At 43.4% G+C, this 19,641-nt stretch overlaps 1 protein-coding gene across 5 annotated transcripts in view; it reads left to right on the forward strand.

Annotated features, from left to right (window-relative positions):
- Nucleotides 1–19,641, forward strand: part of actn4 (actinin, alpha 4) — a 70,534-nt gene that overhangs the window by 34,246 nt on the left and 16,647 nt on the right. For 3 of the 5 annotated variants that reach the window (XM_034232781.1, XM_034232779.1, XM_034232777.1), the window contains exons 2-8: nt 10,795–10,909; nt 11,822–11,941; nt 15,594–15,680; nt 16,834–16,921; nt 17,978–18,056; nt 18,195–18,276; nt 19,323–19,408. In XM_034232781.1, the coding sequence (XP_034088672.1) occupies nt 10,795–10,909; nt 11,822–11,941; nt 15,594–15,680; nt 16,834–16,921; nt 17,978–18,056; nt 18,195–18,276; nt 19,323–19,408 (657 nt within the window). The remainder of the gene's footprint in view (nt 1–10,794; nt 10,910–11,821; nt 11,942–15,593; nt 15,681–16,833; nt 16,922–17,977; nt 18,057–18,194; nt 18,277–19,322; nt 19,409–19,641) is intronic. The other 2 variants (XM_034232780.1, XM_034232778.1) reach the window with 1 other exon arrangement.

Raw genomic sequence — 19,641 nt, forward strand, 5'->3', positions numbered from 1 at the left:
GTGTGTGTGTGTGTGTGTGTGTGTGTGTGTGTGTGTGTGGTGTGTGTGTGTGTGTGTGTGTGTGTGTGTGTGTGTGTTGTGTGTGTGTGTGTGTGTGTGTGTGTGTGTGTGTGTGTGTGTGTGTGTGTGTGTGTGTGTGTGTGTGTGTGTGTGTGTGTGTGTGTGTGTGTGGTGTGTGTGTGTGTGTGTGTGTGTGTGTGTGTGTGTGTGTGTCCTAGAGACAGGGTCGTGTTCCTGCTGTGACTGCAGCAGCTCTACAGTAGCAGGCTGAATGAAGGAAGCTGCAATGGAATCTAGAGTGCTGCTTTCTTTTCTGTGGTGTGTGCGTGTTTTAATTGTGGGTCTAGATTTTGTCTCAGCTCAGCGTGGTTGTAAAAAACAAGTTGTCATGTTTATTTTTGAAATGGAGTTTTAGGAATGAGTGTTTTAGGACCGTGTTTGTCTTGGGGTTTGCTTGAATGAACAGGGTAGGTTTGCTCGAAAGAAGAGTTGAATCAAATGTGGAGTGGAACATGTAGTGGTTTGTCTTCAAGTCAGCGAAATTGGTAATTCTTAGTGCTCCAAGGTAATGAAAATATCAATTGGATATTTTTTATGGAAACACTTTCACCAGATGATAATAATAAATGACGAGCAACATCAACTAACGCTTTAGACGTTTGATAGATTGAAGAATGATTGTGATTAATGTTTATTATTGTTTGTGAATGCAGAGCCTGGCAGCAAACGGTGTGTAACCAAGAAACCTTCAGAGTAAATGATCTTTCAGACACACTTCTCTTGTCCATTAGTTGCATCAAAAATGTAACAATGTGCACGTTTTCTTTTTTGCGTCAAGCAGACAAAACGTTGTCACCTGACATGAGAGGTAGTTGGCCCCGCCTGACATTGCAACCACATCATATGATGTGACTGCACATACAAACCATCTATCATGCAGCCCTAGTAAAAGTCATGGTCTGCTCTCCTGTGTGGACATGCAGTTACTCTGTTTTATAAGTGTCAACACGGGAAGATCTTGGTCTGCTCCAGATGTTGAAGCACAAGCACCAACCTGTGTTCTGTTTGAAGCCAAGAGAGGGACAATGGTGTCAGTGCTGCTGTGTCTCACGCCACAGCCCTTTTTTAATGGCTGGGCCTCTAAGAATAGGAGCCTTGTGTCAGGCCAAACTGTTGCTGAGCTGCACTCACAGGCCAGCATGGTTTGGCCCAACCTAGTCTGGTTCAGCCAGTCCATGGCTCCATCAAAGTTCCTTGAGGTTGTCCCCCCTGCCAGCAGGTCCCCGTAAAACTCCCTAAGCCAGCAGCACAAATATGCTTTTTGTGTGTCAACCTGCCATCTGTTAACTTTGGCTTCTTCTTCTTCTTCTTCTGACACACGCAGGCTTAACGTTCTTACAACAGGCCGTATTACACCTTGGAAGTTGTTCAATTCAGCCTATGCAACATTGTTGGGTTCTCTGATGGGTTCTCTGCTGGGCCAATGGCGCAACAGGGATTTCAGTGCCTTGCTCAAGGGCATGTTAACATTAAAGGTCCCATGACATGCTTTTCCGGTTATTACCCGTCCCCTTGTGTGTTATGAAGCGTTTTCTGCATGTAAACGGTCTGCAGAGTCACAAACCCTCAAAGTACACCCTGTAGGGAGTACAACTCTAACACAGAAAATAGCTAGTCTGTGCTGCCCCAGAACGCCTCGTTGGATATTTTTCATTTTCCATTTTTTTCTTCCTGAGTATAGTGACGTAACCATACCCAAATGGACCAATCCGTGGAGCCGTTACGTTACGTCCACGGAGCCGTTACGTTAAGTCCGGATTGGTCCAAATGGACCATTCCCGGACTTCCTCACACACAGACACTCAATCTTTTCTCAGCTGCAGCTCCGCCGATTTCTCAGCCTGAGACGGCGGGACGCCAGGCTGCGGGGTGTGTGTGTGCTCGGGCTGGTTTCGGGCTGGGTTTAGCTGTGTCTCGCCGACCCCACGCAGCAACCAGGAAACCACACCAGTAAGCCAGCTCACACTGTCCGCTCCTCGCAGCAGCGAGCCTCGCAACGTCCCGCCAACACGGCCCGCAGACCCCACGCAGCATTCTCATCTGATTGTCATTACTGGTGTCATTTTCTGGTTGCTAACAAACGCTATTGTAACACATAAACACTAGTGCTGGGGGGAAACGATTATTTTGAAAACGATTAATCGGGCGATTATTTGATCGATTAGTCGACTAATCTAACGATTATTTTTCTGTTGTTCAATTCATAAAAAACGTAATGTAAAAAAAACGTAATGTAAAAAAAATTGTTTTCACGATACTGTGTCTCAGGGGATCTTAATATTTAATAACCTATTAATGTGTTATACCAGATTAACGGAAATAATCTCAGCTAACTGACGATACAAACCATGTTTACCAAAACAAAACACAAGTCTCATAAGAAGGATCAAATGACCCCTGAGCGAAAAATGCTAACGGACATTGGCACAGAACTCAAGATAAAAGTACCCTTATTACTTATCATAGCTGCACATACAAGATATCCGATTAAAGCTGAGACTCCACAGATTATGTAGGTATATAGTATTATCACTGAGTGATCCGGACTCGCGACAGGGGAAGCAAATACAGTCATCACAACACGTACCTTCACAGAGCTTCTAGGGAGATCGTTTCACCGCCGTAGCTGTCAATCTGATCAAAAGACGTGTTCAATGGCAATAAAATGAGAAAAAACGCGGCTGAATCGGTTAATCCATAGGTTTTTAACGTCTATGTATAAAAAAATGATTGAATTTATAATCCATAATTCCATTTTCTGTAAAAATCGGAGAGCAAATGCTAGCTGCTAATGGTAGCCACCACAGCTAGCTGCTGCTTCTGCTAGGCTATGCAGCAGTCTCAGTGAGATATAAATATATAATATCTTTGCGTTTTGGACTAACTTTAAAATATTCCCATGCTTTTGAAGACCTAGGGCGAGATGTTTTCGTTTGGGGGCTTCGTGCGCAATCCTGTGAGGAGGAGGTGGTAGCCGTTTCAGTCTCCATTGTGTTTGAAGTGCGATTGCGAACTGCTTGTTGCTTTGGGTGACCCACATGTGTGTAGCGACGCGTCGACGCGGAAATATGTCGTCGACGATATTTTGAAGTCGACGTGTCGCTACAGCACTAATAAACACTGATGTTCCGCTGTAACGGTGGTAGACTCATCAGCACAGAGTGGGCGAGCTGACCAATCAGAGCACAGTGGGCTCACAGGGAGGGGGGGCAGGAGCTCCACCAAGCCGTTTAGGACAGAGAGTGAATACACATCACGGGAAGTCTTCTTCGCTGCTTTTGTGGCAGACTACAGCGCCACTTACAGGCCTGGCATATGTACTACAGCGTCTCCAGCGCTTTCGAGCGGCAATGGCCGGCCGTGGCCCAACACCACATTCCCCTGATAGGTGGAGAGTTGCCCATATAGGCGGAGCTCCTCATTCCTGACGTCAGAGAATTTTCAAATCTGTATCAGTCTGTATCAGATCCGTTGCAGCCCTGTTTTTAGAGATTTGGGTATGGAGGAAAAGAGAGAGGGTTGTGTTTTCTGACACTTGGTGAGTTCCCTGACACACCAGGGACACATATTCAGGTATGAAAGACGTACAAAAGTGCATTTTGCATGATGGGTCCCCTTTAAATCCAAAATATTCCCACACCAGAGATGTGGTATTAGGTTTTGCAACCACTTCCATTTAACTTCAAAATCCCCTCGAGTAAGTCACACGTTGTCTCCTGCTTGTCTCTATATTATTAATTTGGCTGCTGCACGCGGAGTGTCCTGACCTGGGTGTGTGTGAGCCCCGCCCCTCACAGCGCGCCGGGCTGGCAGCAATAGCGCGTCTTGCTAAAATGCTGGTCACATCCTTATGTAAACAAACACGCATGTAAACAGCAATTTATCGAGGTCAGAAAAGTTATCGAGTCCATTTTTATTTATCGTACGATAAGTCCATTTATTGATTATCGCGACAGGCCTACTCTAACCCCTTGGACACAGTTCAGAGTTGAAAGACTGTATGGGGGTCATACTGATGACTCTGGTCCAGGTATTTATGTGTGTGTCTTGGTGTTAGAGCAGAGATCAAACAGCTGACCCCATTAGACCCCGGTGGGCTCCCTGTGTTTTCCACACTGAGGCAGTAAAGCAGTGACGACTCAGCTGTATATCTGCCATGCATGGAGACATGTTGCACATCTTAAACACTTCCAGACTCTCTGGGACACAAACAACACAGATGTGTGAATCCCATCACACTTCCTGTGTGCACAATAATGCTACATGGTGAAGTTTAGTAGATCATAGTTGAAACGCTCCCTGTTTGATAAAATGCCACAAAGATGTGTATTTATTTGCTTGGAGCGAAAACAACATGTTTCAGAGTTGTAACGCTGTTGGAAACACTCTTATTATTAAAACTCACCTAGATGCAGCACAAATGCTATCTCACTGTGTTAACAAAAGTAACACCTAGTTTGTATCATAGACTGTATATATAAAGGCTCTATGCCCTATGATTCAGATCCTCTCCCAGAATTGAAGGGGTCCTTCCTTGGCCCGTGCTACACCCTTCCACCACGCTGCATTAAAAAGTGGCCTGTAGTCTTTTGGTTATAAAGCTTACATGTCATTTGTTAGACGTTTTTATCCAAAGCGACTTACACATTCAGTACTGTGGACAATCCCCACAGGAGCAATTTGGGGTGAAGTGTCTTGCCCAGGGACACAACGACATGCTGACTACAGTGGGACTCGAACTTGCTATCCCCTGATTAAAAGTCCAGCACACTACCCACTGAGCCACAGCCTCCCTTACGGAAAGACTTGAGCTTCAGGTGTGTAAAATCGCCAGAAGCAGCTTTAAAGGTCCCATCCCCTGCTTTTCTGGTTATTACCCGTCCCCTTGTGTTCTGTAGCTTCTGCATGTAAACGGTCTGCAGTCACAAACCCTCAAAGCACACCCTGTAGGGAGTAACACTCTAACACAGAGAAGAGCTGTCTGTGCTGCCCCAGAACGCCTCGTTGGACATTTCTCTTTTCCCATTTATTTCTTCCTGGTCATAGTGACGTAATGCTGCGGAGCTCCACACACACACACACACACACACACACACACACACACAGCCTTATATTTTCTCAGCCGCGGTGCTGCACGGAGCTCCGTACACACACTAGGGCTGAGCGATTAATCGGTTTAAAATTGAGATTTTAAATGATGCAATTATCAAATCGAAAAGCCTGCGATTCTTTTTTTTTCTTCTTGTGTGTCAGTCATCCACACCAATCAGAAGTGCTGTGCTCCACATGTACCAGCCATTGTTAACCAATCAGAAGTGGCCCATGATAGAAGGTGATAGACAGATTGATCCAATCACCTGCCAAGTATTTTTGAAATACTTTTCCAAATGGCTTCCAATGGAGCTTTAGATGGTTTGGTGAAACAAACCGTCTGAGTCAGGTTAGTAATGCTCCATCACATGTTTCTATTACAGGGTGAATCTTAAACTGAAGCTTGACTTTAAAGCAACGGAAGTTTCATGTAAGTTTAGTTCTTTCACTCGTAGCTCGGGCTGCGGGGTGCTAGAGACGGGAGCATGTTGATGCGACCTTCCTAGCCGGAGATATGGCCGCATTTTACAATAAACTTCCGTTGGGTCGCTTAAAAACAAATATCGCAAATCGAATCGCAATATCTGTCCGAAAAATCGCAATTAGATAATTTCCCCAAATCGTGCATCCCTAGCACACTCACACTTGAAGCTCGGGCTGTGAGCAGCGAGCCCCGCAACGTCCCGCCAACACGGCCCCCAGACCCCACGCAGCATTCTCATCAGTTTGTCCTTACTGGTGTCATTTCCTGGTTGCTAACAAACGCCATTGTAACACATAATCACTGACTCATCAGAACAGAGTGGGCGAGCTGACCAATCAGAGCACAGTGGGCTCATAGGGAGGGGGGGGGGGGCAGGAGCTCCACCAAGCCGTTTAGGACAGAGTGAATACACATACTATACAGATGCTGTTTGAGAAACCAATGTGAGTTTGGAACATTGAACAATGTAAATCTATTCTAGTAGACCTCAACAATGGAACTATGATCAGTAGAAATGGCCATGACATGGGACCTTTAACATGTTGAGTTGAACAGTGAGGTCAGAGGAAGGTAGCTGTAGATGGAGGATAAGAGACATGTGACTAAAATGTAAACCTTCTGAACACTGGGATGCAGCTTTGCTACGTCCACGCAGCCTTTAGCTTGTTATCTGTGTCCTCAGGAATCCTCTCATCCTCTGTCACCAACACAGAGCAGCTTTAACAGGATCCACTGGCACTCATCCTATTGGGTCGCTGCCTTTAGCGGTGAGGGTCATTTAAGTTTGAATAGGGTCAATCGGGCAATGACATATCCTATATTGGAAACCCGGCAATTCAAACTTCAAAATACCATGAAGAGGCAGTTTTACGTTGATCAGTGTTTCCCCTATGGGATTGTAGGTGTGAGAGCTCACCACATACATTAGCTCTGCTGTTTCGCTGATACATTCAGATCCAGATGTCCGCTGACTTAAACCCTTCAACCGGTTTAAAGGACGTGTTTCTGACAAGTCAATGCATCACTGCTTTTGGCATGCAAGCACAACAGAATGTTATGTTGGTTAACATCCCTAGCTTTGTAAATGTTTTTGACATTTGAATGTCTTAAAGTTACATATTAAACCTTTTTGAAGCATTTTAAATAATGCTTGTAAAGTGCGGTGTAATAGCTGTGTGTGGCGATCTACACTTCTAATACAAAAAGTGTGACTGAACAGAAGTGTTTTACTTCCTCCTGTCCCAGGATGGACATCCCTCTCAGCCGCATACAGGATACTTTAAGCTCCTGATACAGCCGGGTCTGTCCTCTGTCCTCAGAGGGAGGGGTGGAGGATGTATAATCTGCAGCACGTAGTGTTCTAGTGAACGTTAAGGTCTTAAGCTCTCTGCAGGTCTCAACATGTGTCTGTTTGTGTTTCCTTCTCCACCTCACCACTCCCAGTGGCACTACTCCTGTTAGGACAGCAGACTAGTGAAGCTGCTAATAGTTCAAGGTTCTTTATTTTGTACACAGCGTCCCTAAGCTATTTATATCCAATATTTCCTAACTTTTGAATATCTTTTTTTTATTTTGATTTGATATACTTTATGAATCCCCGTGGGGAAATGGTTTCTCTGCATTTGACCCATCCTAGTGTTAGGAGCAGTCTACTGCCATTTTGAACGGCGCCCGGGGAGCAGTGTGGGGAACGGTGCCTTGCCCAGGGACACCTCGGTAGCACTTGGTCTTGCCGGGACTTGAACTGGTGACCTTCCAGTAGTGCTGGGGGGAAACGATTATTTTGAAAACGATTAATCGGGCGATTATTTGATCGATTAGTCGACTAATCTAACGATTATTTTTCTGTTGTTCAATTCATAAAAAACGTAATGTAAAAAAAACGTAATGTAAAAAAAAAAATGTTCACGATACTGTGTCTCAGGGGATCTTAATATTTAAGAACCTATTAATGTGTTATACCAGATTAACGGAAATAATCTCAGCTAACTGACGATACAAACCATGTTTACCAAAACAAAACACAAGTCTCATAAGAAGGATCTAAATGACCCCTGAGCGAAAAATGCTAACGGACATTGGCACAGAACTCAAGATAAAAGTACCCTTATTACTTATCGTAGCTGCACATACAATATATCCGATTAAAGCTGAGACTCCACAGATTATGTAGGTATATAGTATCATCACTGAGTGATCCGGACTCGCGACAGGGGAAGCAAATACAGTCATCACAACACGTACCTTCACAGAGCGTCTCGGGAGATCGTCTCACCACCGTAATCTCATCAAAAGACGTGTTCAATGGCATTAAAATGAGAAAAAACGCGGCTGAATCGGTTAATCCATAGGTTTTTAACGTCTATGTATAAAAAAAATGATTGAATTTATAATCCATAATTCCATTTTATGTAAAAATCGGAGAGCAAATGCTAGCTGCTAATGGTAGCCACCACAGTTAGCTGCTGCTTCTGCTAGGCTATGCAGCAGTCTCAGTGAGATATAAATATATAAATATCTTTGCGTTTTGGACTAACTTTAAAATATTCCCATGCTTTTGAAGACCTAGGGCGAGATGTTTTCGTTTGGGGGCTTCGTGCGCAATCCTGTGAGGAGGAGGTGGTAGCCGTTTCAGTCTCCATTGTGTTTGAAGTGCGATTGCGAACTGCTTGTTGCTTTGGGTGACCCACGTGTGTGTAGCGACGCGTCGACGCGGAAATATGTCGTCGACGATATTTTGAAGTCGACGCGTCGCTACAGCACTACCTTCCAGTTACCAAGCCAAGTCCCTATCGACTTCGCCACCACCGCCCCAAATCTTGAAAGCAAGATATGGCACCCATGGTACACAACAGGGCTGCTACATTACATTTAGCTGAATCTCTGCTGAACTTACCACACTGTAAAATAACCTCTTGACACACAGGTCACCAGTTCTTGGTTACCTGTACCATCTCTTACAATCAAGGAACTGTTAATCACACAAAGCCTGGAGAGATGAGTTTGTATAAAGCACTTTCAAACTGTTGCAAGCTAGTTTTGTCCCTATATAATAAATAAAGAGGTTCACAGTGTTTTCCCTTTGAGCATGAGTGGGATCAGTCTGAGTGACAGTGGTTGCAGCTGCACTCTGATGCTCTGTTACACAGTCATTGCAGTGCCACTTCCTGCTGCAGTTGTTAACTGTGTGTGGCACAGGGGGCATTATCTTTCTGCCCCTAACTTTGTGTGTGTTTGTTTAAATGAACTCCCCTCCCTCCCTGCTCAGTGTGTGTCCAGTCTTAGCTCTATATATAATTGTGTGAGTTGGTATCGGCAGTCTGGGGAGGGTCAGAGAGAGAGAGAGAGAGAGAGAGAGAGAGGACAGGGGGCTGAAGAGTGCTAAAGGGTGCTATTCTCCCCCAGGCTCAATGGGTGCTTTGTGCCAGTGGGCTGGGGGAGGGAGGGGCAGGGCAGCAGCACCCTGTCATAATGTTTTCAACACAACACACGAGAGAGGCAGGCAGGAGGTGTAAGGTCAACTACATGCAGACTCTTTCTGGAAAGTTGTCTTCAATATTTATGTGGCAAAATACTGAGAAGTAGAAGATATGTGGCGAGATGTGAGTCAGTCCACAGAAAGACATTCTTCACGTTTTTGGAAATGGAATCATCCGAGTAATTTGTCATGCATAACTGTCAGAAACCTCTTTAACTGTCTCTCAAACACTGAGGGCTCCTGCTTCTCTCTGCTGTACATCAGATGACATGAAACAACTTCAACCTTTAAAGACATCCCCTTGGACTTGGAAGCTGTGATGGACATTTCAGAATCAGGTTTATTACCAAGTAGGTCCACACGTATGAGGAATTTGCTTTGATGGAAATGGTGCATACACATAGAAAGAGGAATACGTTTTAAAATGGCAGCAACATTGTTTTCTAACAACTATTTGAATGATTATTGTTAGACAAAATATTAATATTACAAAAAACAATGAGGACGTCACATCCAGACGACATCAGCAGATGAATGAAACACATAGTCATTAGTTGCAGCCCTAGTGAATCTGAAGTGAAGGACACATGCTGCTAATCAAAATAATGATCTTATCAGTCCATCTTCATTGCCAGTCCAAAAGTCACATGTATTTAAGATAAGATATCGACTGGCATTCTGGCTTACTTCTTTGATTGAAGCAGATGAGTTTTGTCTTGGTCGTTCAGTCATTATCAAGTGTATTCTTCCTGCTGGGAACAACCATCAACATCCCTTCTGTTACTCTTTCCTGCTTCCTTTGTCCTCATCCCTTCACCTTATGCATATTGTGTCTTCCAGCTCCATAACATTTTCATTGTTTTAATTGTAATTAAAACACAAATAATAATTGAAACTCACTCATGGTTTCCTGTTATCAGCTTGGAAGTTCTAAGAAGTCAAGTATTTCCATCTGAAGGACGAGTCAGCCCTTTGCTTACTGAGCATGAAGCTCTTTCAGTAGTTATGTAACACGTCAGAGAAAAGTCAGTGTTTTGACACGTTGATTTATGACCAGCCATAAATGACTGAGTGGCGTGACAAAGCTCCCCGCAGCCCCGTGCCTACATCTGTGCCACTAACTCCTCACAATCAAAGAATTCAGAACACCTTTGTGAAGAATGTTGGCTAACCAGGAGCTGGAAAACATGGACTCCATGCAGCTTTAGATGTGTCATATTTCACTTTCTTTTTCCAGATGTTTGATTCAGTACGCCATCATGACAGATGTTCACTTTGATTCCTGTCAGGGTTTCATATCTTCAGGGGCATATATCTGTAAGGTTGGCAGTGTTTCTACATGGACATACGGGACAGGCTGTGTAGCTTTGTACGTGAGGAGGCTTTTCTTTAGTTTTTTATTGTGGGAATGATGCTGATTCTGATTCTTTAAAGATACTTTATTTGTATGACTTATATTTAAAATTGTTCTTTGATAACTAGCAGTTCTGAACTATATGTATCGTGTTATAACATCTGTCTCCTCCCCATTTCTTCTGCCACTTCCTGTCTTATCAAAGCAACTCCCTGACCTTCCTGTTAATTGAATTCTCCTCTATTCTCGATTCAAAGTAGTTTATTGTCATAAAAGCTAGAACAACACCGTGAATAATCCCCACCTTTCTCCTGTTTGTGTGTTCAGACGTTCACGGCGTGGTGCAACTCCCACCTGAGGAAGTCCGGCACGCAGATTGAAAGCATAGAGGAGGACTTCAGGGATGGGCTCAAACTGATGCTGCTGCTGGAGACCATCTCAGGTAACCCTCTGCCCCCCCCGCGGCTCCACAAAACTCACTCGGAAAGTTTTTAATTAAACTGTGATAGCTGTAATAATGTTCCACACAGAAACCACAGGGGAAAGCTGTCCAGCCCACCACACACACACACACACACACACACACACACACACACACACACACACGTTTCACAGAGCATTTATAAGCAGCCTCTCTTTGAGCTGTCGATCAGTGAAAAATGTTTTCAGATGTTTTAGATGCACAAGATCTCTATCCAAACCAGGGCGGGGTCACTCACAGTTTCCCGCCTCAGTATGGATCACACATCTCACCATCAGGAGAAGCACTGGGAACCCTGTCACTTTGTACGACAGCCTTCCTCCTGCATAGAACACACTCATTTGAGCTGCTGTGGTCTCATAATGAAATGTGGCTTCCTTTCACATTGAGCTGTGAGTCACACCATGGTGCCTGCTGTAGCTTTAACTGTCTGACAGTGTTGTGGTGCTGAGCCTGTGGAAACATGCTGCCTCCGTCACTGCAGGAGCTAACTCGCTCTCTGTGTGTGTGTGTGTGTGTGTGTGTGTGGTGTGTGTGTGTGTGTGTGTGTGTGTGTGTGTGTGTGTGTGTGTGTTGTGTGTGTGTGGTGTGTGTGTGTGTGTGTGTGTGTGTGTGTGTGTGTGTTGTGTGTGTGTGTGTGTGTGTGTGTGTGTGTGTGTGTGTGTGTGTGTGTTGTGTGTGTGGTGTGGTGTGTGTTGTGTGTGTGTGTGTGGGTGTGTGTGTGTGTGTGTGTGTGTGTGTGGTGTGTGTGTGTGTGTGTGTGTGTGTGTGTGTGTGTGTGTTGTGTGTGTGTGTGTGTGTGTGTTGGTGTGTGTGTGTGTTTGTGGGTGTGTGTGTGGGTGTGGTGTGTGTGTGGTGTGTTGGTGTGTACAGGTGAACGGTTAGCCAAGCCTGAGCGAGGCAAGATGAGGGTCCACAAGATCAACAACGTGAACAAAGCCCTGGACTTCATCGCCGGTAAAGGAGTGAAACTGGTCTCCATTGGAGCAGAGGGTAAGCATGCGTTCATGCACGCATATACAAACATGAAAAGAAGCCCCTTAAAAATGCCCATTGTTGATGTGCTGAGACATAATGAATGTTGTTATGAGTCCTGAAACCTCTCTATGAAAGCTCCATCTCATTCATCCACCTCACTCCTTTTAAACCTGATCTCAAGTCAAGATTTCATACTTGGTCCTGAGTGTGGAATCTGCACTACAGTAGATGACCTTTGGGCATGGATCACTGAACACACAGGCCCCAAAACCAGAGCCTCCGTTTGACTCTCACATGTTTAGTTAGAAAGTCAGAGAGATTACTGTAGTTGGTACTAAGAATGTCCTGAAGTCACTATTAACCCACAGATTATTTTAAAACTGCCCACTTTTCAGTAGCAGGGAACTTTCTTAAGACTTAATTACAGCCCATAATTGCATGATGTCCCACAGCTGCGTTGGAGCGTGGCCATAATCAGACCCATGAGGAACACCCTTTAACCGTCAGAGTCAAGGACTTAAGCTTCTCATTGTTCATAAGACATACAACCAAAACCTGTGCATGTTGTATCTAGTGGTGCAAGACAGAACTTAAAGAGATGCTATCCACACAGTTAAAGATGTGTAGGCTTAACAAGTATTCCGTTTCCACAGCACCAAACTGCCCTTCTGTTTACATACACTCACAGAGGTACAGGCTTCAAGCAAATGAATCATCAGAAGAGAACAAATTAACCTCTCTCCTGCTCTATAAGAACAAACGTGACATTCCTGCTACATGACACCGCTGATACTGCTGACCATTGAACTCAGAGTGCTACACACACACACACACACAACACACACACACACACACACACACACACACACACACACACACACACACACACACACAACCACACACACACACACACACACAGTGAGTCCCTTTCTAAAGAAGCGGCCCACTAAAGGTCATCTACTGGAAAGCGTTGGAGATAGAAATGGCAATGAGGGGAAAATGGATGTTTGGCAGGGACGAGTTGAAAATGAAGGACTTCCCACAGAAACAGTTTAAAGCAGTGATTCTCAACTGGTGGGTCGCGACCCAAAAGTGGGTCGCGGACCCATTTGGAGTGGGTCGCCGATGTGTGAGTGAGGGGGGGGGGGGGAAAAGTCAAACTTTTATTTTGAAGGTCCGATTTTCTAACGCTGTGCATGCAGTAGGTCGTGCATTGGACTGGAAGTACCGGAGACCATAAACGGTTTTGAAAACTTCTGTCACGTAGTGATCATCTTCTCAATAAAACATCTTTGCTGATGTTTTTTCGAGTCTTCTGGCCAATCAGAATCAAGATTGTTGCCGGAAGTCCCCACGGAGAATAACTTTGCGGTAGAACTATTCTTTATACATCCATGGTTACAACTTCAGATAGAAATGAACACATAATGAAATATGACCCCCGGTCTGATGATTGACAGGTCACAGAACAATGGGAGCTATCTACCCTTACCCACAATTTAAAGTAAGACCCCGGCCACACGAGGACGAAAACGGCTAAACGCATAGGATTAACGCAAACGCAATCGCAAACAAGCTTCCGTCCACACGGATAGCTATCCGGATAGTGTCTGCCCACACGAGACAGCTCCGTTTTGCTCCAACCACTGGAGAAGCTGCAGTACATATGCAGGAGCCTGTACGTGGCGCTGTAACTTCCTCCACAAAAGCAGCAAAGAAGCATGGTTGTCATGGTTGCCCTTCTGTTTATTCTCCGCGGTGGGGGCCGAGGGAACCGGGCAGAGTTTTTCGCCAGTCAACGTGTATTAAAATTTAAATCTTCCGGACAAAATTATAAAAGTGCCGGTCAAAGGTCTTCTTTGTTATTTATTGAGCTTTAAAACAAATGAATAACGAATCTATATAATATAATAATAAAATACATGGAGCCTCTGTTTTTCCTCCCTCTCTTCGGACAGCGCCAGTGTCTGTCTCATGCAGCAGCTGATCCAGTAATGAGTGACCCGGCTGACAGTAAAAATAAACATATTTATAACTAGTTTAGGTAGTTTGAGAGGTAATTAAAATAGCTAAGGGTGATGATCTGACTTGAAGTGTGTGTTTTACTCCGTTCACTGCCGCATCACAGCGGGAGGAGCTGCAGGTAAGCAGAGCTGCGTGTCTCCGTCCTGTCAGATTAGACTTCACTCGCGTTTAGGTCCATATCGAGAGAAAGATAAATAATCTGAATTCAGTGTGCAGTTTACTTTGACGCGGGGGTGAGCAGCAGAGGTGGGGAGAGGCGGGGCTATTGCCTCATCATTATCAGAACATGATCGTATAGGGCGTACACACGGAGCCGTTGGACCCCCCAGAGCGTTGCGTATGCCGTTCTGTCCACCTTGGGACCCGTTGTCGTTTCCTCAGTCGTTTAGTGCCGTATGCGGTCGTCCTCGTGTGGCCGAACGGTCTATATGACACTAAACAGTAACGCAAACGGCCGTTTTCGTCCTCGTGTGGCCGGGGCATAAGTCACACAGACTATCTCCTCTTTACTCTTATCTCTGTGAGGAGCAGCAAGTTCAGATGTCAGAACAAAGTGAAAAACAAACAATGGCATAAATATTATTAATATGTCGGGAAATAATATATCTATATATTTTCTTCTCAGAGTGTACCAGAATGCGTAGTTTATATGTTAGTATTTCTAAAAGTCTCCTGGGGGAGAATCCCCCCCCAGACCCCCCCTGCTGGGGTTGGGTTTTTAGCATGTGTGCCTTTACATGTTATTTAAAAGCATTATTTAGTTCTGTGAAGGGATATATGCACTGTACTTCACTTTAATTAATATTGTATGCTGAAAAGCGTATATATATTACAGCACGATTTTTTGTTGAATACATTTGAGTGGTTCAACATTTCGGGTCACGATTTATTGACAAAGGAAAAAGTGGGTCCCGAGGCCTGACCAGTTGAGAACCACTGGTTTAAAGGACACGTTCCTATGTTCTCTTTCTTCAACACTTTTGATCCTCAGGGACCTCAGTGTTAAACCCTAGTGGAAAATGTTCAAATACATGGTTGTAAAGCCTTTTTGGAGGCTAATAAACAATCTTCTAAGTCAATGAATAAAAACATAATTGAGCTTTTATTACATTTTAGAAAAGTTTTACTGTAAAAATGTAAAACATTATTTATCATGGTTAAAAACTTGTGACACACGGCTCCTGTTAAAGAAATGTTAAGGTCATTATGGTAATTGAACATGAAGAATGTTGATAGAATGAGAGCGATGTGAGACAGTGACAGCTGACAGTGAAAGTGATGAAGGGGAACATGAAGCTGGTGAAAGTACAACTGTGAACTATGATAGGAATGTGACCCGCACGACATACCTCTCACTAACGTGTGTGTGTCACACAGTCAGTCCTTATAATTAACTACAAATATGTGTCTCTTATACGTATTTAACAATTCACTGTGTATTTGTAATCTTTTCTTTTAATTATTTTATGAATGAAATCACTGTGAAAGCTTGTCACTTAAAAAAGCTCTGTATATCTGGCAGCTGTGGGACATTAGTGCAGTTGTGCGGGTGTATTGGCTGGTTGTGAAAACACGATGTATGGTCCAAAGTGAATCTAGATGCAGCAAAAAGCATATGACACACTTCTGTTTTGTCGTGCAGAGATCGTGGACGGAAACGCCAAGATGACCCTGGGAATGATCTGGACCATCATCCTCCGCTTCGCCATCCAGGACATCTCTGTGGAAGGTACCGCTGTGTTCTTTTATCTGCATAAACACGTTCAGCTGACTAAGTGCCTTGCTGAAGGGCACTGTGACGTCATCACCTTAAACTCAGGGATTCTGAATCCGTATACAACTTCTACAAATATCCATAACTGATGGACACTAAAATCACACAAAATACCAATACATGTATTTCTAAAATTGATGAATCAAGGAAGCTAGCCCACCTTTTTCTAGGAAAGATCATTTGTAATGTGTGTCCTAGAAGTCACTGGCCAACTGAGGAATACTGAAAACCTTAATTTTGTGTTAAAAGTAGTTAAATGGGTTTAGCATGAATACATGTTAAATATTTTCTCAGGTTTTCCTTTGTGTGTTTACACAATTACAAATAATATAACTTTGCATACGTGTGTGGTTTCTTGTTGATCTTACTATGTTGATTGTTTCGTGACGTTGGATTGTTTGTTTTAAAGTATAACTATTATTTATGTGGTTAAATGTTTTAAAATGCCTGTTGATGTTCATGATGTTATACCTGAGGAGCCTCTTGGAAAAAGGTGATGGTGCATTTAAAGAAACATGTATTCTGGTTATACAAGACTCAAACTAAAGTTGATGACCATTATCACATGATCTGTCAATGTGATAATCATCTAGTTTACCGTTTGGTCGATATCTTCTCAAAGTGCCCGTCGCAACGTCTCACAGTCCAATGTGACCAACATTAATCCCAGTAGGCTGGATTAGAACAATGAATAGACTTTTAATTCCAGCATTAAACCTTGATAAGGCGCACACACTCAGAGGGCGTCTGCTGATGATAATTCTGCGTGATGAATGTGGCCCTCGTTCAGAGCTCTGATGACTGATGGGGTTTAATTAAAGCCGTCTGTTGGACTCATCATGGTGGGTGTGGGCCACTATAAGACTCAATATGCTGTCATATGTTTGTGTTCTCCATGTTAGTGAGGAGATGTGTGTGTGATGTTTGTTCAGGCACATGGAGTAAACCAAAACATCTTTGTACTGTCCGTCATCTGAGGACTGAGCGGTTTCTATTTGGCTCCCTCAGAAAGCAGTATACTTCTCTCTGAGACGTCTCACTAACACACGCCTCCTGCTCCTCTTCTTCTCTCCTGCTGCTGCTCCTCTTCCTTCTTTCCTCACTACAGAGACCTCTGCCAAGGAGGGTCTTCTGCTTTGGTGCCAGAGGAAGACCGCTCCCTACAAGAATGTCAATGTGCAGAACTTCCACATTAGGTAATACACACACAATCCCACTCTTAGGTGTCTAAGTGGAGTGATCTAGTGTCAATAGTCTTCATTCTTAGAAGAAAGCTGTTGACAGTCACTATTAATGTTTCACAACACATTTCATAAAAACCTAAAAGTTCTGGTCAAATGAAATGTATGCAACATCTCTTTCAGAATTCAGCTCTGTATCTGAAGGATATAACGTCTTTGAAAACAGTCTAATGGTCTGCAGTGAAACCCTGAGAGTAGGATCTAAGAATAAACTAATGAACAAAAACGGACTCTCACTGGTCTTTCAGCAGCATGGCTCTATTTAGTGGAATATAAGTGAATATTTAGTTGAATATGAATATATATATATTTACTTCATAAGCTAAATGTTGAATGGAAGCTTAGTGCTCTGTATATAAAATGAAACAAACTACTTTAATCGTGTAGAAGGGTCGCCCCTGGTGGAGTAACTACAACATGTTTCACGGTTTAGTGTGAAGCCACTTCTAGGAGTATGTGAAGATTAAAAAGACTCCAATGAGTGAAGGGACAGATTCAGAAGTTTTCAAAGTTACTGTATACAGCTCACAGAGTACAGGTTACAGGCCGAGAACACGAGTGTAGAGGAGAGCAGGTTCAATGTCTACAAGGGGGGGCGGGACCGCGGTTAAGAAGACACACACACACACACTCACACACACATATATATATACATATACAGGCACGACAGAGGACATGCGATATACACACACAACAGGACACACATGTAGGATTGTTTAGTCACCAGGTCAAAAATATATTTCACACTTGCAGTTGCAACAACGATCTGTTGTTATGTTGGCATGACTTCCTGTTGCCTCCAGCTCAGTGAAAGCATTGTGTATCAATTTCTCACACCGTGTGACTTTGAAATCTTTAGGAAACTACTCACTCTATATGGACTATTCACAGGGTCAGTATATGATACAGGAAATGGTCCCTGGTGAAGTATTTGTAACATGGAAAGGGATTTATTGGCACGTTAACCCAGGCTCAGTGAATGATCTCTGGTGTTCATGTTCTCTCTAACAGCTGGAAGGACGGTCTGGCCTTCAACGCTCTGATCCACAGACACAGACCCGACCTCATCGACTACGACAGCCTCAGAAAGGTACACACACACACACACTTTATTTAGCTTTGCATTTTTGAAGCAAAGTCATAGTTATGTTGTCGTTAACAAAATCTAACATTAAAGTTTCTACTAATAAAAAGTAGGACTTAGCAATTGTTCTGTGTGCTTGTTTAGGACGACCCTGTGACTAACCTGAACAACGCCTTTGAGGTGGCTGAGAAGCACCTGGACATCCCCAAGATGTTGGACGCAGAAGGTAGGTCTGGAGTTTACATGAGCAACACAGAGACTGGCAGCAGTTAATAAAGCTGCCTGACTCATTCTCTAACTTTAAGACCCTTATTGTCATTTCATTTACATTTGGTAACTACCCGTACTCCAGTTTTCAGTTTCAATCACGGAAACAGCACTTACATTGTATCATTTACTACAGTTCAAAAGTGTCCAATGTCAAATAGGAATACTCTATATTTCCAAATACCCTTTCATGCTTTTAGCTTCTAAAAGAAAATAATAAAATGTTTGATAACGAGTGTGTTTTGTACATGGAGAAGAAACACCACTCAAATGTCAAACTGAATTCTTAGATGAAATGAGTACATGTGGTGTGATCATTTGAACTTTTCTCCCTCCATTCATTTAACAAACTTGAAATGGTTTTGTCTATTATTTTGTGTTAGTCCGTAAAATATGTTCTAATGCACATTGGTATCATTAAGAGTACAGGAGTAAAAAGTGACAGTATTTAGTGTTGAATTTAAAACTCACTCCCATTCCAGTCTCAGTGTTAATGTGAATATAAATGTTGCCACTGATCTCTAACTCACTGTATCCGTTTATATGAAAGCCCCCCCCCCAGTGTTTCTGATTGTAATGTTTTATCTGTGTGTATGAGGGGTACACTCATATGAGCAGTAAGAGCTTGTCTCAATATTTATGTATTTATTTATTTTCTTCCACACAAAAAAATGCGTTGGTTTCCTTGAAAACCTTTATTTCCTCCCCCGAAAAAGAAAAGAAAACTTAAAATATTCATTAAAAAATAAACACATAGAGGTGTTTTAATAAATATATGGATATACCCTTGCACATACTGTAAAGTGAATTCTGCTTGTCCTCTTGTGTTTCTTCTGTTTGTGTATGAGGCTCTGATTGTGTGTCTGTCTGTTAACAGCTTGTTAAGTGTGTGTCAAATATGTGAGTGCATGTACCAACATGTGTGTCCTGTTGTGTTTATCCCATGTCTTGCCTGTATTAGTGTGTGAGTGTCTTCTTAACCACGGTCTTGCCCCCACCTTGTAGACATTGTGAACACTGCTCGTCCAGATGAGAAAGCCATAATGACTTATGTGTCCAGTTTCTACCATGCCTTCTCTGGAGCACAGAAGGTACCCTCTGACCCCTGATGTATAACCCCCCCCCCCATTACTAACAGGGTGCTGCTACCTGTCCAGCATGGCTGCTCTCTCTCCACAGCCTGCAGAGTCTCAATAAGAACACTTTGGGACACAAACACTCAGCAATACACACACAAACACACACAGTCTGATTGTAGCTGTGCTGGTGACAGCAGTAAATACTCCGTATTGTCAACAGAGTGAGTGGAATACTTTGATAACTA

The sequence above is a fragment of the Gymnodraco acuticeps genome, unplaced genomic scaffold, assembly GCF_902827175.1.
Source record: "Gymnodraco acuticeps unplaced genomic scaffold, fGymAcu1.1, whole genome shotgun sequence".
Lineage (NCBI taxonomy): Eukaryota > Metazoa > Chordata > Actinopteri > Perciformes > Bathydraconidae > Gymnodraco > Gymnodraco acuticeps.